Source organism: Mirounga leonina, unplaced genomic scaffold (genome assembly GCF_011800145.1).
Source record: "Mirounga leonina isolate KUSES-001 unplaced genomic scaffold, KU_Mleo_1.0 Mir_82, whole genome shotgun sequence".
Taxonomy (NCBI): domain Eukaryota; kingdom Metazoa; phylum Chordata; class Mammalia; order Carnivora; family Phocidae; genus Mirounga; species Mirounga leonina.
In genome coordinates this window covers 24,005,559-24,021,528 of record NW_023270825.1, presented here as the reverse complement: position 1 = coordinate 24,021,528, position 15,970 = coordinate 24,005,559, and the positions used below count along the sequence as shown (strand labels likewise).

Below are 15,970 nucleotides of genomic sequence, written 5' to 3'. Positions count from 1 at the left end.
TACATGCAGCAACAAAATGGATCTCAAAAAGTTATGTTGAGTGAAAAAGTCTAGCCCACCCCAAGAATAGTTATGAGCTGTATGATGTCATTTATATACAATTCTAGAAAATTCTAGATTATACTGACAGCAGATCAGTGGTTGTCTGGGGATGGAAGGTATGTGGAGGGATGTCCCTTGACAAAAGGGGCTTTGGGAGCTTTTGGGGAGTGGTGGATATGCTTACTTGCTTGATTATAGTGACAGTTTCATGTATGTATACATATATCAAAAACTATCAGGGACGCCTGGGTGGTTCAGTCAGTTAAGTGTCTGCCTTTGGCTCAGGTCATGATTCCGGGGTTCTGGGATTGGGCCCCGTGTCGGGCTTCCTGTTCAGTGGGGAACCTGCTTCTCCCACTCTCCCTCTTCCGCTCCTCCTGCTTGTGATCTCTCTGTCAAATAAATAAATAAAATCTTAAAGTATCAGATGGTACCTGTATAGTTTATCATGGGTCAAAATACCTCAGTGAGGCTGAGGTAACAATGATAGTAATGGACTGTGATCTATTGAAAAAAGTAGAAATCCATGAATCCAAAAGGACCAAAATAAACAGATGAATAAATTGAGAGTTTGATAAGATTTGGGAGTTCTTCCTTGCACAATACTTAATTATAAAGAGAAAACAGGTAACTTTGAGGAAGTCAGGTGGATAACCATCTTGATGAAGTGATCAAAATTAACATTGCCTGTAGGGAGACAAATCAAAATTGTGCACCACCTGATAGGATGTAATGAGAATAGAGCCTTTTATTAAATTGTTGGATTTGATTAGCTAAAATTTTTTTAAAAGAATTTTTATATCTATGTTCACAGTGAATATTGGTCTGTAGCTTTTATCCCCCCTTGTATTTAATGTTTGGTTTTGATAGTGGGGTAATGCTGGTCTCATAGAAAGAGTTGGGAAGTATTCTGTCTTCAGCTTTCTGGAAGAGTTTGAGTGGATTTGGTATTTTCTGCTTAAATGTTTGGTAGAATTCAGCTGTGACACAATTGAATTAGAATTGGGTAGAATTGGATAGAAGTTTTCTTGTCTGATATAAACATTGCCATTCCAGCTTTATTTTAATTAGTTTTGGCATTTATTTGAGAGAGAGAGCGAGGGAGAGTGAGCAAGTATGAGCAGGGGAAGGGGCAGAGGGAGAGGGAGAGAAAGAATCTTAAGCAGACTCCACTCCCAATGCAGAGCCCAATATGGGCCTTGATCTCACAACCCTGAGATGATGCCCTGAGCCAAAATCCAGAGTAGGACACTTAACTGACTGAGCCACCCAGGCACCCCAGGAGTCTTTCTTTCTTATCCAAATTGGCAATCTTTGGCTTTTAACTGGGGGTGTTTAGACCATTTATATTTAATGGAATTATTGTTATGGTTAGATTTATGTCTGTCATCTTGTTATTTGTTTTCTGTTTGTCCTATTAGCTCTTTATTTCTTGTTTCCTCTCATACTTTCTTTTGGATTGAATATATTTTATGGTTCTATTTTATTTCCTTTGTTGTTTTTTTGTTATTTTAGTGATTGTATGAGTTTACAGCATACATTTTTAACTTGTCACATTCTGGCTTTTGAGATTCTTGGATTGGTTTGTTGGTTTATAGTTTTTTTTTTTTTTTTAGAAAATCAAATTTGAAAAAATTTCAGCCATTATTTCTTTATATATTTTTTCTCTACCCTCTTCTATCTCCTTTCCTTTGGAGACTCCAACTACATGCTTACTAGGTTGCTTGAATTTGTCCCCCAGATCACTGATCTCTTTCCATTTTTTTTAAAATTCTTTTTTTCTTTGTGTATTTCATTTGGAATAGTTTCTATTGCTAGGTCTTCAAGTTCACTAATCTTTTCTTCTACATTGTCTAATCTTCCATTAATCCCATCCAGTGTATTTTTTACATCACACATTACAGTTTCATCTCTAGAATTTTCATTTGGATCTCACTCTCTTTTTAAAAAAATGTTGTTCTTGTTTCTGCTTAACTTTTGAACATATGAAGTACAGTTATAATAATGGTTTTAATGTTCTTCTCTACTAATTCTAATATGGGTTTCAGTTCTGGGTTTTAAAAAATTATATTTTATTATTATTATTTTTAGTTCTGAGTTGGTTTTGATTGATTAGTTTTCCTCTCATTTTGTGTCATATTATTCTGCTTCTTTGCATACCCCAATTTCTTATTAGGTGCCAGACAGTGCACTTTTATCTTTTTGTGTGCTAGATATTTTTGTATTATTATAAATACTCTTAAGCTTTGTTTTGGGACACACAGTACTTGGAAACAGTTTGTTTCTTTTTCATACCTTTCTTTTAATATTTGTTGGATGGAAATGGAGCAATATTTAGTTTGGAATATTCCTCATTACTGAGGCAAGCCCCTTCTGGGTATTATAACAAGTGCCTCAAGAATTACAAGATTTTCCAATCTGCTGGTGGGAATAGGTCCTATGTGAGCACTAGGTACTGTTAACCCTAGTCTTTTTGGGTTGTTCTCTCTGGACTCAAGTTGTTTTCTCATGTGCATGTACTGAATATGTGAGATGGATCCTCAACACATCTTCATTGCACTTTTTTTGTATAGCTCTCTCCTCTCCATTACTCTGTCCTGTGAACCCTAGTTGTTTTGGCCTTCCGGGACTCCCAGTTCCATCTCCTCAACTCAGGGAGTTCTCTGGGCACTTCCTGGGTTCCCTTTCCTGACGCTGGGCCTGGAAACTCTTAATGCAGTGAACTGGGACAATCATAGGGTTCACCTTGTTTGTTTCCCATTGCTCAGGAATCACTGTCCTTTGCTACCTGGTGTCCAGTGCCTTAACAACCATTGTTTTATAAATCTGAAAAAAAAAATCAGCTGAACTTGTATGTTGTAGATGTTGAAGGAGGGATGATTAAAAAAAATTTCTTCCCCATTATTGACATAATACATATGAGTTTTAAGAAATTTGGAAAATACAGAAAAAGGTATGAAGAAGAAAAAATACTCTTGTGGTCTCATAGCCTAGAGGTACCACTGTTTATATTTCATTATGTTTCCTTTGGGTCTTGATTTTTTGACTAGAAGAATTAATCAAAAATCTTTGTTTTGGGGTCTGTCTCTTACTTCCTCTTTCATTGTCTCTCTCTTTTTTCCTGTGTCGTGTGGGGTCTATATGTGTTTCTGTCTCTTTCCTCTTTGTGTCACAAACACCCCTAAACCCCATTGGAGATTACTGCACAGTTCTGATGGGGAGCCTTGTTGATTCAACCTGACTTTGGTACCTTTCTGCTGAGTTTGGAGGCCAAAGCCCATGCTCCTGGGTATTTAGACATGAGTCAGGAATTGCCATCTTTGGGCCTTTGCTCCATCCCTCCCAATCAATAATTAATCAGCACTGAGTTGATCTTATTAGTTATTCACTGCCCCCTTCTCAAACCCCAAACCAAGCTGGCTAATAACAATGCTTTTAATTAATATGAGGCAGATTAAGACTCATTACAGCAAGGTTATTGGTAATGAGATAATCATAAGGTAAGTTATTGAGCTGGGAGTGAAAATGAAGTTGGAGGAGGGGCAGGGAGACCACACCAGCTGTTCCTACCCTATTTTGGCAGGGACGGAAGGGGGAATGTCAGGCCTCTGCAGTGAGGACATGCAGCCACACACCCAGCCAGCCAGTAAAACCAGGTGCTTGGTAAAGACAGCACTTGGGTCAGTGAGCAGATGGGTGGTTGGTGTTAGAGTAGTAGAAGAAGTAGGCAGGCCTTTGGGGCAGAGAACATAAAGTCAGTGTATTTAGTAGAATAATGCTCTCTTGCTATTTGCATTTCTTATGCATGGACGCTTGCCATTTAGATGACAGAGCATGGAATTAGCTATTGTTCCTATTAGATTGTGGTCCAGACTTGTTAGTCTGAACAAAGTATAGGGAGTGGATGGGCCTGGAGTGTTCTTTTTTTTTTTTTTTTTTAATTTCATTTTTCTGGGAACATTGGATTTCCCCCCAACCCCCATCTTTTTTGATTCACATATTGAGCACTGACTGCGTGCTGAGCCCTGTGCTGAACTCTTTTTTATGCTTGCTTCATGTGACCATCCCAGTGACAGTTGCCACTGTTCTCCTCCCTTTACTGATGAAGAAAACAAAGCCCCAAAGTTAATGAACTTGTGCAAGGTTATATGACAAGTAAGTAGCAAAGTAGGATTTGAACCCAGGGCTTTTTGATTCCAAAGTCAATGCTGTTAATCATCATGTTTTATGACTCCTGTTGTATTCAAGACTGACTACGGCTTTCATTGTGCCTTTTAAATTGTATATACTTGATTCAGCTTCCATGGTCACCCTGGCACCAGGCTGATGTTCTCTCCAGCACATATCATACCTGGGAGGTACTGGGCAGCTACCTTTATTGCCTGCCCTTGGTGATTCCAGCTCATGGGTGCACATCCACACCTCAGCCTGGATTGTAAGCTCCTTGCCCATGGAGACCATCCCCACAATGCTTGCATCCCCCACAGTGCGTGTACATAGAGAAATTCAGTTCATGCCTGCCCCCTGGCACATGGTTGAACACAACAACATCTTACCCTTTGCTGACTCTGGGACCTTGGGAATGTCACTGAACCTCTCTGAGTTTATTTTGTTATCCTTAAAGACACATCTTAAGATCCATTTTACAGAGATATTAGGCAGATTTAAAAACAGTAACAACTACCTATATTTTAGCTTTTATTGTAGCCTAGGAATAGCACTTAGAACAGGGCATTAAATAAATGATTATTTATTACAGTTGTTACTGATTTATAAGCCTGAGCTGTCTAGTATAGTTGCCACTAGCCGCATGTGATGATTTAAATCTAAATTATTTAAAATTAAATAAGATGAAGAACTCAGTTCCTCCGTCACACTAGCCACATTTCAAGTGTCCAGTGGCCACTGGTAGCTGGTGGCTGCTGAGTTATTGGACAGTGCAGATGCAGAATATTTCCATCACCGCAGCAGGCTCTGTTGGACGGAACTGGTATCAACTAACTTTCATTGGCCTGCGTGTCCTCCCTGGGGTCCAGGCCTATATAGGTGCAATGCCCAAAGATGTATAGCATGCAGGACTAGATTCAGGGGAATGCCAAGGTCTGGAGGTTCTGGAAGCTTTGCCTTTTCATTGAGCGTACTCCTTGTCGGGGGAGAAGGTTCCTGGGGGGAGAGAACTGTGGGATCCCTGTGGATAGTCCCTGCCACCAGCAGGTGCAGCCCCTTAAGGTATCAGATTAGGGAAGTGAATGCTGAAAGGGGGAGTATTTACTAAGCTAGCAGTTTCTTGAAATTCTGAGTGGGACCTGCCTTCTGATTCCCAAGGACAGTGAAGCCCTCGGAGCTGGAGCTGAAAAGGGACCCTGGAGATCAGAGGCCCTACTCTGTGCAGCATTTGTGTCTTAAGGCCATTTAAGAACATTTAGAAGTTTTTGGTGAGTGGCAATATCCCTCACCTCTGTGTGTGTGTGTGTGTGTGTGTGTGTGAGAGAGAGAGAGAGAGAGAGAGAGTTTATTTAGAAGTTGGTTGAAGGTGACTGTGGGGCTTCTTTAGTTGAAATGTGGGTGCCATTTGCAGTAGATGCTGACGCAGCTTCATGGGTGGTGGTTTTGTGAGCATATAACCCATAGTCATCATCAATCTACATTTACGGCGCATGCACAGCTTGCCCACAGCGTACAGGGGACACACATGGTCTCTGCCCCTACGGCTCGTGTGCCAAGTGGCTGGTGAGTTGGGAGGCAACCAGCTTTCCTGGGCTTGTGTGATCAGAGAGGGCTCCCTGTAGTGTCCACACAATGTCTTGTAGGTGACCATAACTTTGTGCCTAGAGGTACCCTATGTAGGACTGGCTCCAGCCGCAGGTGAGGGGCAGTGGGCTGATGCTTTCATTCTTTCTTATTTTTTTTTTCATCTTTCAACTAACATCCTCTAGGCTGGTGCTTTCTGAGGGCTGCCGGTGGCAGAGACAAATGCAGATACGAATCCAGTCTAAAGAAAACGGTGGAGTAGGTCTTTAGCACGCAGATATGTGTTGCTATATTGTCCTCTTGATCTGAAATGCCCTTCTTTTTATCCTAGTTTATTCAAATTTGATTTCAGGGACCAATCCTGTGTATCTATCGGGAACCAGTCACACCAGTAATCTGACTGGGGAAAACATTTTATTTTTTTAATTTCTGAGATCTTTATTTCATGCTGATTATCATGTAAATAAACTGCAGAACACACACTGTATTAAAAAGTTCAGCATGGAATCCAGTCTTTTGTTTATTTATTTATTGACTATTTATTAAAGTTTTTATTTAAATTCCATTTAGTTAACATACAGTGTAATATTAGAGTTAGGTGTACAATATAGTGATTCAACACTTCCGTACCTCACCTGGGGCTCATCAAAGCAAGTGCACTCCTTAATCCCCATCACCTGTTTCTCTCATCCCTCCCCCCCCCCCTCCTCTGGGAACCATCAGTTCTCTATAGCTGAGTGTTTCTTGGTTTGCCTCTCTCTCTCTTTTTTTTCCCCCTTTGCTTATTTATTTTGTTTCTCAAATTCCACATATGAATGAGATGATACGGTATTTGTCTTTCTCTGAGTGACTTACTTATTTTCCTTAGCATAATACTCTCTATCTCCATCCATGTTGTTGCAAATGGCAGGATTTCATTCTCTTTTATGGCTGAGTAATATTCATATATATGTGTATATCTATCTGTCTATCTCACATCTTCTTTAGTCATTCATTATGGGCTGTTTCCATAATTTGGCTGGTGTAGACACTGCTGCCGTAAACACCAGGATGGGTGTATCCCTTTGAGTTAGTATTTTTGTATGCTTTGGGTAAATACCTACTAGTGTGATTGCTGGATCATAGGGTAGCTCTAGTTTTAACTTTCTGAGGAACCTCCATACTGTTTCCCAGAGTGGCTGCACCAGTTTGCATTCCCACCAACAGTGCAGGAGGGTTCAAGGGCGGAAAACTTAAGAGAACAGATTATTAACTGGTAAAAGTAAAGGGTCGTTAACTCCTAAAAGGAGTAAAAGAAGATCCTAGGGTGGAGAAGTAGTAAGCACATAAAGCAGACGCCCCCTCTGGGGCTGAGGGGTAGTGAGCCAGGACAGACCTCAGCCGAGGGCCTCCCGCCTGGGAGGCTGAGGTGGAGGTCTGCCCCATGGGGAGCAGACACACGGTGGAAGGCACGGTCCATGGGAGCGGCCTGCTGGGTGGCGGTGGAATTTGCAGGAGGGTGTGGCCCGGAGCTATTGGATGGGAGCAGCCTGCTGGCTGGTCAGAACACTTGCCTGAGGGTGTGGGCCCAAGTTGGTCCATCAGAGGGACCTGCCTGGTAGTGGGGAAATTTAGTGAGGGTGGGCTGGTCTGGGAGGGCCACGAAGGGCACACCCCAAACCACCGGCCTGCTGGCTGCTGAGCTAAAATGGCACATCGGCACCAGGAAGAGAGCCCCCTTGCCCTCTGTGGCCTCAGTGTTCCTCCAGAGCCAGCTGTTGACAAAGCCGAATAAGAAGCCATCTGACAGAGGAGAAATGACAGTGTGCAGCCCCAGGGTCACAGCGCAGGGCGGAGAAGGGTGACTTGGAGCCTGGAGGCCATAGATCTGAGCACCACACAGCCACCTGCCCTCCTGTGAGCCAAGCCTCGCCTCTAATTCCAGCCCCCTTGTTTCTTGCATCTGAGCTTCTGCGGTTCTCAGTGTGATCCTGGTGTTGCGAGTCATTCTCTGCGTGCGAGCGGCTCGGTCACGTCTTCCCATGTGCTGGGGGTGGGGGGGTGGGGCACGGAACCTGGCCTGCTGTAAGTCCCAGTGAATACACAGTGGCTGAGGTCTTTACTGGGCAGGGAGGGGAAAGTGGGGTGTGTCCTCACCTCACCTTCCGGTCCTCTGCTTCCATGTGGTCTTGACTCCAGAGCAGCTTTGACGTGGGGGCTGAGCGTGCCTCCCTGGGGGAGAGGGCCGCTGGGTGCCGGCCGGACGTGGGCTGCAGTCTTGCTGTATCTCAGGACTGATGGGTTGTGGATGCCTGTCTGTTGCCTCTCATTCTGCCAGTGATTATGACCTCTCCTCCTCTGGGTTGGAATTTGGGGAATGATTATTTGAGCTCCAAGAAGTCATTTGTTCACACCAGCCTGGACCTTTGCTCTGGGAGGAAATGCCCAGTTCCATGTTTGACCATGTGTGCCTTCTTTCTCACTTCCTTGAAACCAGGGCTTGAGCATGGCCTTGGCCAGCCACACCACTGATTTCCTGCCGTCTGCCACTGGTCTGCTGAGTCCCCAGCTCCAGAGTCTTAAAGAGAATCTACCCCTTTCCCACAATCCTTTGACACATCTAAGAGCATGCTCTCTCTCTTAATTTCTTAGGATTAATGTCCTTCTTCCTGGTCCTCCTATCGGGGAAAAAAAGACTCTCCGTGGCCCAGCTTGGACCAGGTATTTGCATCCAGGCTGGAGGACTCTGCCCAGGGGGATGGAGCATATGTGTATAGGGTTCCCCAAGAGTGCACTGGGGTGGGAGGCAGAGGCGTCTAGCAGGGCCAGCCGGAGTTCAGGGCATCTCCTCTGCTGTGGTGGGGCAGGGGAGATGGGCTCCCTGGCTGCTGGGACAAGGGTGTTGAGGACTGTGGTGTTATCTTCTTAATTTCTAAAGGAACAGTTTTCTGTGTGGTTCGCTTGGCAACTAATTGTATAGGATCTTTAACTGTTTCTTCCATCGTTGTTGCCAAAAGTTATTTAATTCCTCAGGTGGTTTATTGCCTCCAATATGTGCTTAATTATGTCAGTATCTTCCATAACACTTAAGAGACTGTAAGTCCGTTGTAGATGTTTACCCCCTCTTGGTTGATTTTGTGGGTGGAAGGGGTCCCACAGGGCACTGGGTTCCCTTTCCTTCTCTCTGTGCTCATGGCCCCATCCTGCCTCAGAAGCTGTAGCTCCAGGAGGGCAGGACCCTCACAGTTCCAGGACCCTCGGCTGAGCTGGAGTGATACCTGGGGGATACACAGCCTGGGGCCTAAGGGGGGCCATCTCCCAGCTCTGGAAGGACAGAGGGCATCAGGCTGCAAGTTAAGGCTGCCCTGTCCTAGGCGACCCACCCAGCTGCCTGTTCCATGCACCTGACATTTCCCAGTAAACTTTTCTTCCAGTTAAGAGGAGATCCCTGTGAAAGTGTGCTGAGTTAAAAGAGCTGCAGGTTTGGAGCATTTTCTAGACCTCCTTTTCTAGACCTCCTTTGATCTTTATGAGCTATTTCTTCATAAGCACAACATCTGAGTTTCTTATTTTTAAAGATACCAGTACCTGACTCCCTGAGCTGCTGTAAGGATTCAAAGAAATGATGCACATGACCATGATTTAGAAACTGTAGACCTCTAAGCAGATAGTGTTATTAGTGTATCTGAGGCTTGGGTGGCACGTACTTTTACTCTGTGCACCCTCAACTGAATCATTAGTAGATTAGATTTGGTTAAAAGCCTTGAACGAGTGCTCTGGTCCCTGGGCCGGGTGACTTTTGATGCGAAGAAGACCAGAAGCATGGGAGCATCGGGCGTCTGAGGAGGCCGGCCTCCGGCTGAGGCTGGGATCGACTGCTCTAGGTCCCAAGACTGGAGGAGAGCACTGAAGCAGAAGGCGAGTGAAGGTGCATGCGTGCGTGCGTGCGTGCGTGTGTGTGTGTGTGTACGTACTCTGGGGAGCAAATCAGGGTTTTCCGGCAGAGGGGGCAGGAAGAGGGAACGATGTCCTGTGGACAGCGGGCGCTCACCCCTCTCTGGCGCTGGCCTGTCTCCCTGCAGGTGCACCTCCGTTCTGCCAGGCGTCTCTTTGAGCTGTGCTGTGCCAACCGGGGCACTTTCATCAAGGTGGGCCAGCACCTGGGGGCCCTGGACTACCTGCTGCCGGAGGAGTATACCAGCACGCTGAAGGTGCTCCACAGCCAGGCCCCGCAGAGCAGCATACAAGAGGTCCGCCAGGTCATCCGTGAGGACCTGGGCCAGGAGGTGGGTAGCTGCCAGGGCCAGGACGGCTGGGTCCTGGGCTGCCGTGTTCTCGAAGGGCCTGGCAGAGCTCTCGCTGCTGGGGGGCTGGGGCTCCGCCGCTGGAGCGGAAATGTACTTCCCGGCAACTCTCAGTAGTGAAGTCAAAGGGGTTACAAGGCGCCTCAGTGGCCCTCCGTAAAAAAGATGACTTGAACCATCTGAAATAGCTGATATGCGATTGCTATTGTTCTGCAATGTGATGGGATCCATAGGGTCCAACCTAATAACATCTGTCAATCATTGAGGCTTTACTGTGTAAGAACAGCTGTACTGTGCCCCCTGCATTATCTCACCTCCCCCTCAGGGTAAACGTGGGAGGTAGGGACTGTTATTTACCCCATTTTGCAGATGAGGGATAAAGGCTTAGGTGGAGGAGATTCAGCGAAGGGTAAACCCAATTTAGGGCTGGAGGCCAGGAGGAGCAGGGTTAGGATGGAGGGACCCCAGGCGGAGGGGACAGGATTGGCACGGCACAGGCCCGTGCGTGGCTTTGCTTCTTGCCAAGACTGTGGGCCTCCGGCTTCCTATAGCACGAGATTCACCCCCAAATTAAAACTAAATAAATCACTGTAATAACAGTGCGAAGTGCATCATTGCTGGCATGTGGCAGCTCAGTGGGGGCGGATGCAAGGGAAGGAAGGCAGCAGATTAACCCTTGGAGGCCAGCTTGTCTGTGGAGAGCCTTAGGGGGAGGCAAGAGCTGGTCAGTGGCCCCCTCTAAGTCAGGGTGGAGTGAGATGAGAAGTTTGGGGTGTCAGCTTCATGGTGGGGCCCACCCAGCTGGCCAAAGGATGTTTGGGGTCAAAAGATTTCATCTGCATCTTCAGGGCCTCTTCTCTAGTCCCCCTGGCCATGTAGTCCTGAGCTTGTCTCGAGCCCTCAGAGAAGGGAGGCTAATGTCAAGGTCACGGTTCTGAGGGGGCGTCCTTCACAGCTGGGAAGCTCAGCAACCTCAGGTTTCTTAGCCCGGCCCCCACAGGCACACAGTTGAACTCTTTGCTCTCCCTCCTGCTTCCTCCTCCCTCCCGGGAAGATGGCATTTGTTCTCTGGTGACACACTTTCTCAGTCTGTGGGTGGAGGGAGGGGAAAGGGGCTGCGTGGGAAGCAGGGTAGGTGGGTGTGGGGGTGTGAGGGCGGGGAAAGTCACTCACTCTGCACTTCCCTCCTCCTCCCGCCTCTCCCATGACACTGATGGGGAGCAGCTCTCCCCGCCAGGAAGAGGTCTGAGCAGATCCCACTGATTGTGGGCTCCACATCGGCCCTGGGACCCTCCGTGGAAAGCTCTGTTTCATCCCTGGTTTCAGGAATGTGGTTAAAGGGGGCCGAGACTGTCATGTATCACCATCTGCTGGCTGGGTTCAAGTCCTCGGATGGGCTCTGAAGACCCCTGGAGCTCAAAGACTGCGTAGCTGCCCCTGAATCTCAGACTGAAAGAGCAGGGAGGGGCTAGAGGGAGCTCGAGCTGGTGTGTTGGGGCTGCACTGGTTGATTGCATCTGTGCCTCTTGAGGACCCTTCCCATCAGCAGAGGCCTTACAGGGTCACTGGTGTCCTCACACCAGTCCCTGTCCCAGGCAGATGGGGCTGGCCCTGAGGGGTGTCCCCAGCAGGGTGTGGGAGATGAGAGTGAGCTTGCATCTCTCCTGAGCCCCATGATTTACATGTGGCTCTGAATCCGTGCGAATCCCTGTACAACAGCCAGTGCAATCAGCGTGGAGGGAGGGCGAGTAGAGGGGCACTGTCGTGCCATAGGGGTGTGTGTGGCTGGGGTGGGGGTGGGGCCGCAAAGCTAAGGGAGAAGGGTGTGAGCGACAGGACGAGGCCTCGGATCTTCTGACTGCCAGCCTAGTGCTTTGTCTCCTATGTAACAGAGCTCCTGTTTGGCGGAAATCGTTTGGAAATCTATTTTCTGTGTCTGTATGTCTGTGTCTTGGAAGTTTCTCAGCTAGTATTACCAGAAAGAAGCTTGCTTTTTTTCCTTTTATTTTAAATGCTAGGCTTAAGTCCTGAAGGACAGGATCTGGGAAGCAGTTAGCAGCCCGAACTCTAGGAGGTGGGGGTCATTTCTGGTGACTCCAAAGTGACCTGGGTCTGGAGAGGGTTGGAAATGGTCTCCACCTTGGTCCCCTAACTGCCCTTGGGACTGTAGGTCCAGGTGCAGTGCCGACCATAGCCAGCAGATGGCGCCGGAGCTTGAGTGTCAGGGAAGGATGCTGGAGACTTGGCCCTTTCCAGGAGAGGGCAGCCCTGACTGGCTGAGGCTTGAGTTCTTTCTTCTCCTGGTCATGGTTCATGCCGTGGAAGGAGCCCAGGCTGACACCTTTGCACCCTGAATGGGGCAAACATAGGCCTAAGCCATGAGGTTATTGACCACCTTGGTCCCCAGGAGTTCTTGGCTCCCTGCTGGAGGACCTGGCAGGGTTCTGACCACCAGCCCATCCTTACACATTCCTCTTCTGGACTAGGAGTCCTCAGAGGCCCCCTGCAGGCATGAGCAGCCTGTAGCTCTGTGTTTTGATACCTGTTCCTTCATTTTCCTTTCCTTCTCGCTCGTTGTTGTCCAAGCAGCTGGTATTTAGTGAGGAAGGCACAGTGCGAGAAGCTTTGGGTTTAGCCAAGGATGGGTAAGACCTCATTCCAGCCCTTGTAGTGTGGGGTCATTGGGAGGTACACATCACTGTGGTAGCTGGCCATGTGCATGCCCACAGGGTTTACAGGAAAGAGAGAGGGAGAGAGACGGGGAGAGAGGTTACTTTTGGGTGGGTGGAGGCTGTCTGAAGCAGATGGCATCTGACCCAGGCTCTCAAGGATGGCTGGGATTGGAGGAAGCAGAGGTTGCAGGAGGGGACTTCTGATTGGTGAGATGGGCTAAGCAAAGGTACAGGCACGGGAAAGCATAAGGTACAGAGATTGCATGGTGATAGTCTTCTTAACTAGCATGTGGGGTTCAGGTTGGTGAATAGTGGAGCTGAGGTTCCAAAGTTGGTGCTGAGGTCACACTATGAAGGGCCTTGAGTGTTTTTTTCATAACATGAGCCTGAGGGAGAGAGGAGAACTTGGAGAGGGACCCAAGCAAAGAAGGATGGAGTGGGGCCAGATTTTCTTGGCGAGGTGGGAGATGAGGACATCTTTCCCAGGTAGGGAAAGGGAAGGTGGGAGGTTTGAGGTAGGTAGAAAGCTTGGGGAGGGGAGTTATAGTGGGACTTAGGAAGAGATGATAGAATTGTCAGCTGCACTGGTACAGTTATTGGTGGTCATGGACCTACTCACATCCCTCCTCCCACCCCCTCCTTAACACATGCACACACACACACACAGAGTCTGATCTCATTACCATATATTTCAGTAAATGATCCAGTTTTGCTTTTTGTTTTGGAATATACTTGAATCAGATTAAGGTTCTTTCTAGCTCTAAAATTGTATGAAAAACTGAAGGAAATGAGGTCAGGTGCCAGAGTGATGCACAGAAATACCTTTGTTAGGGGCACCGCTTGTACTGATGTTGGGGGATTGGGGTTTGGCTTGTGTACTCTGAAATATGTTGGGTTTTTTTTTTTAAACTGCAGTATTTTATTAATTTCTGACTTTCTAAATTATTTATTTTAGAGAGAGAGAGTGTGTGCACATGTGCAGCAGGGAGGGGCAGATTGAGAGAGAATTTCAAGCAGACTCCACACTGAGTGTGGAGCCCAATGCGGGGCTCGATCTCAAGACCCCGAGATCACAATCTGAGCTGAAACCAAGAGTCAGATGCTCAACCGACTGTGCCACCCAGATGCCCCTCTGAAACATGATTTATCATATCAGTCTTCAAGTCAAATCAAGTCTGATCTAGACTTGAACTTGTTCTGTAACTTCCTATAGTACCTGGGGACACATGCTGTGTGTCACAGGAGATCCATGTTCTTGATGGACCGTCTATCCAGAGTGGCCATTGGAACATGGAAGAGAACCACTGTGCATCAGGTGGGAGAATGCACACCTTGTGGTTTCTTATGGACCTACAGGTACAGGTGGAGGGTAACATTGTTGTCTTGCTTTAAAGGCTCAAGTTATAAGCAAAAGTTCAGGAAAGCGATAAAGAAACTTTTCCCCCAGGAACCTCTGTCATTTATTAAGCTTGGGTGGGGGGTGGCAGAGAGAAGGCACTCTTGGCTTGAGGACCAGCAGGAGCAGAAGTAGAAGGCAGGGAGGTGAGGTAGGAGAATGCCTGGCCCATATGAGGGCTTCCTGGTGGTGGGGGCACCAGGTGGGGGCAGTGCAGACCCTAGACAGAGATTGGAGCAGGGGCTTCCATGGAGGCCTCAGGGCTGGGTGAGGGGGCGCTGGGCATGGATGGAGGATGGCAAACTCTGGGCTGATCCTTGTCATTTCTGCATGCCTGCATGTAGAACCTCTGCTGGTACCTGGAGAACTGTGTGAAAAGCAGGAAAAGGCACCCACTCTGGGCACCCCTTCCTGCAGGTGGCAGCTCTGCCAGGGCTGGATTTTCTTCTTCTATTAGTCAGGGTTCTCCAGAGAAACAGAGTCAATAGGGTGTGTGTGTGTGTGTGTGTGTGTGTGTGTGTAAAATAAGTAAAAAGATTGATTGGTTTTAAGGAATTGGCTTATGCAATTGTGGAGGCTGGTAAATCTTGCATCTTTGGTGTGAGTGGGGAGGCATCTGGTTGGAGATCCAGGAAGAGCCGATATTGCAGTTTGAGTCTACAGGCCGTCTGCTGGCAGAATTCCCTGTTGCTCCAGGAGGTCAGTCTTGTTCTAATCAGGCCTTCAACTGATTGGATGAGGCCCACCCACGTTATAGAGGGCCATCTGCTTTACTCAAAGTCTACTGATTTTTTTTTAAATTTTTTTTTTCAAAGATTTTATTTATTTATTTGACAGAGAGAGATACAGCAAGAGAGGGAACACAAGCAGGGGGAGTGGGGGAGGGAGAAGCAGGCTTCCCGCTGAGCAGGGAGCCTGGTGCGGGGCTTGATCCCAAGACCCTGGGATCATGACCTGAGCCGAAGGCAGACGCTCAATGACTGAGCCACCCAGGTGCCCCCAAAGTCTACTGATTTTTAAAAAAGATTTATTTATTTTAGAGGGAGAGAGAGTGTGTGTGCACGTGAGTCGGGGGAGGGGCAGAGAGAGAGAATCCTCAGGCAGTATCCCTGCTGAGCGCAGAGCCGGATGCAGGGCTTGGTCTCAAGACCCATGAGGTCATGACCCATGAGATCATGACCTGAGCCGAAACCAAGAATCGGATGCTTAACCGACTGAGCCACCCAGGCCCTCCAAAAGTCTACAGATTTAAATGTAAATCTCACTCAGAAACATTCTTACAGAGACATTAGAGTAAAGTCTGACCAAGTGTCTGGGCACCATGGCTCAGCCAAGTTGACACATAAAATTATCCCTCATGGTTCCCACCTGGCCCTCAGTCAGGACTACACATCTGTGCCCTTGGTCCTGACAGTCGAGCTTCCTATTCAGACTCGGAGGTGGGCAGAAGCTAAACTGCTTACTGTTGTATTGGCTGTGACCTTGGGCGTGCTACTTATCTTCTCTGTCTCTCATTTTCCTCATCTGTAAAATGGGATAGTGACAGTACATGCCGCACAGGCTGACTGTGGGATTAAAGGAATTAACGGCCGTGGAGTGTGTGGAGCCTGTAGGCAAAGGGCAGATGGCCAGCACATGTCAGTATGATTCTGGTGTTACGCTGGATGCTTTATGCGTGCAAGGAACCCAGATTCTGAGAGCCTTGTAAATGGCAGAGTTGGATCTTTAACCAGGTTTTCTGGTAGCTGGTATGGCTCTCCGTTCCAGATACTGCTTTGCTAGTAGAATCCTCCTTTCTCTTCCCTGATCAGTACCCAAGGAAATGT

The 15,970-nt window shown here is 47.5% G+C and overlaps 1 protein-coding gene across 11 annotated transcripts in view; it reads left to right on the top strand.

The window, feature by feature from the left end:
• Nucleotides 1–15,970, top strand: part of ADCK1 (aarF domain containing kinase 1) — a 145,215-nt gene that overhangs the window by 35,937 nt on the left and 93,308 nt on the right. For 10 of the 11 annotated variants that reach the window (XM_034993399.1, XM_034993397.1, XM_034993396.1 and 7 more), the window contains one exon: nt 9,855–10,058. The exons of the other annotated variant lie outside the window; for it this stretch is intronic. In XM_034993399.1, the coding sequence (XP_034849290.1) occupies nt 9,855–10,058 (204 nt within the window). The remainder of the gene's footprint in view (nt 1–9,854; nt 10,059–15,970) is intronic. 11 annotated transcript variants of the gene reach the window in all.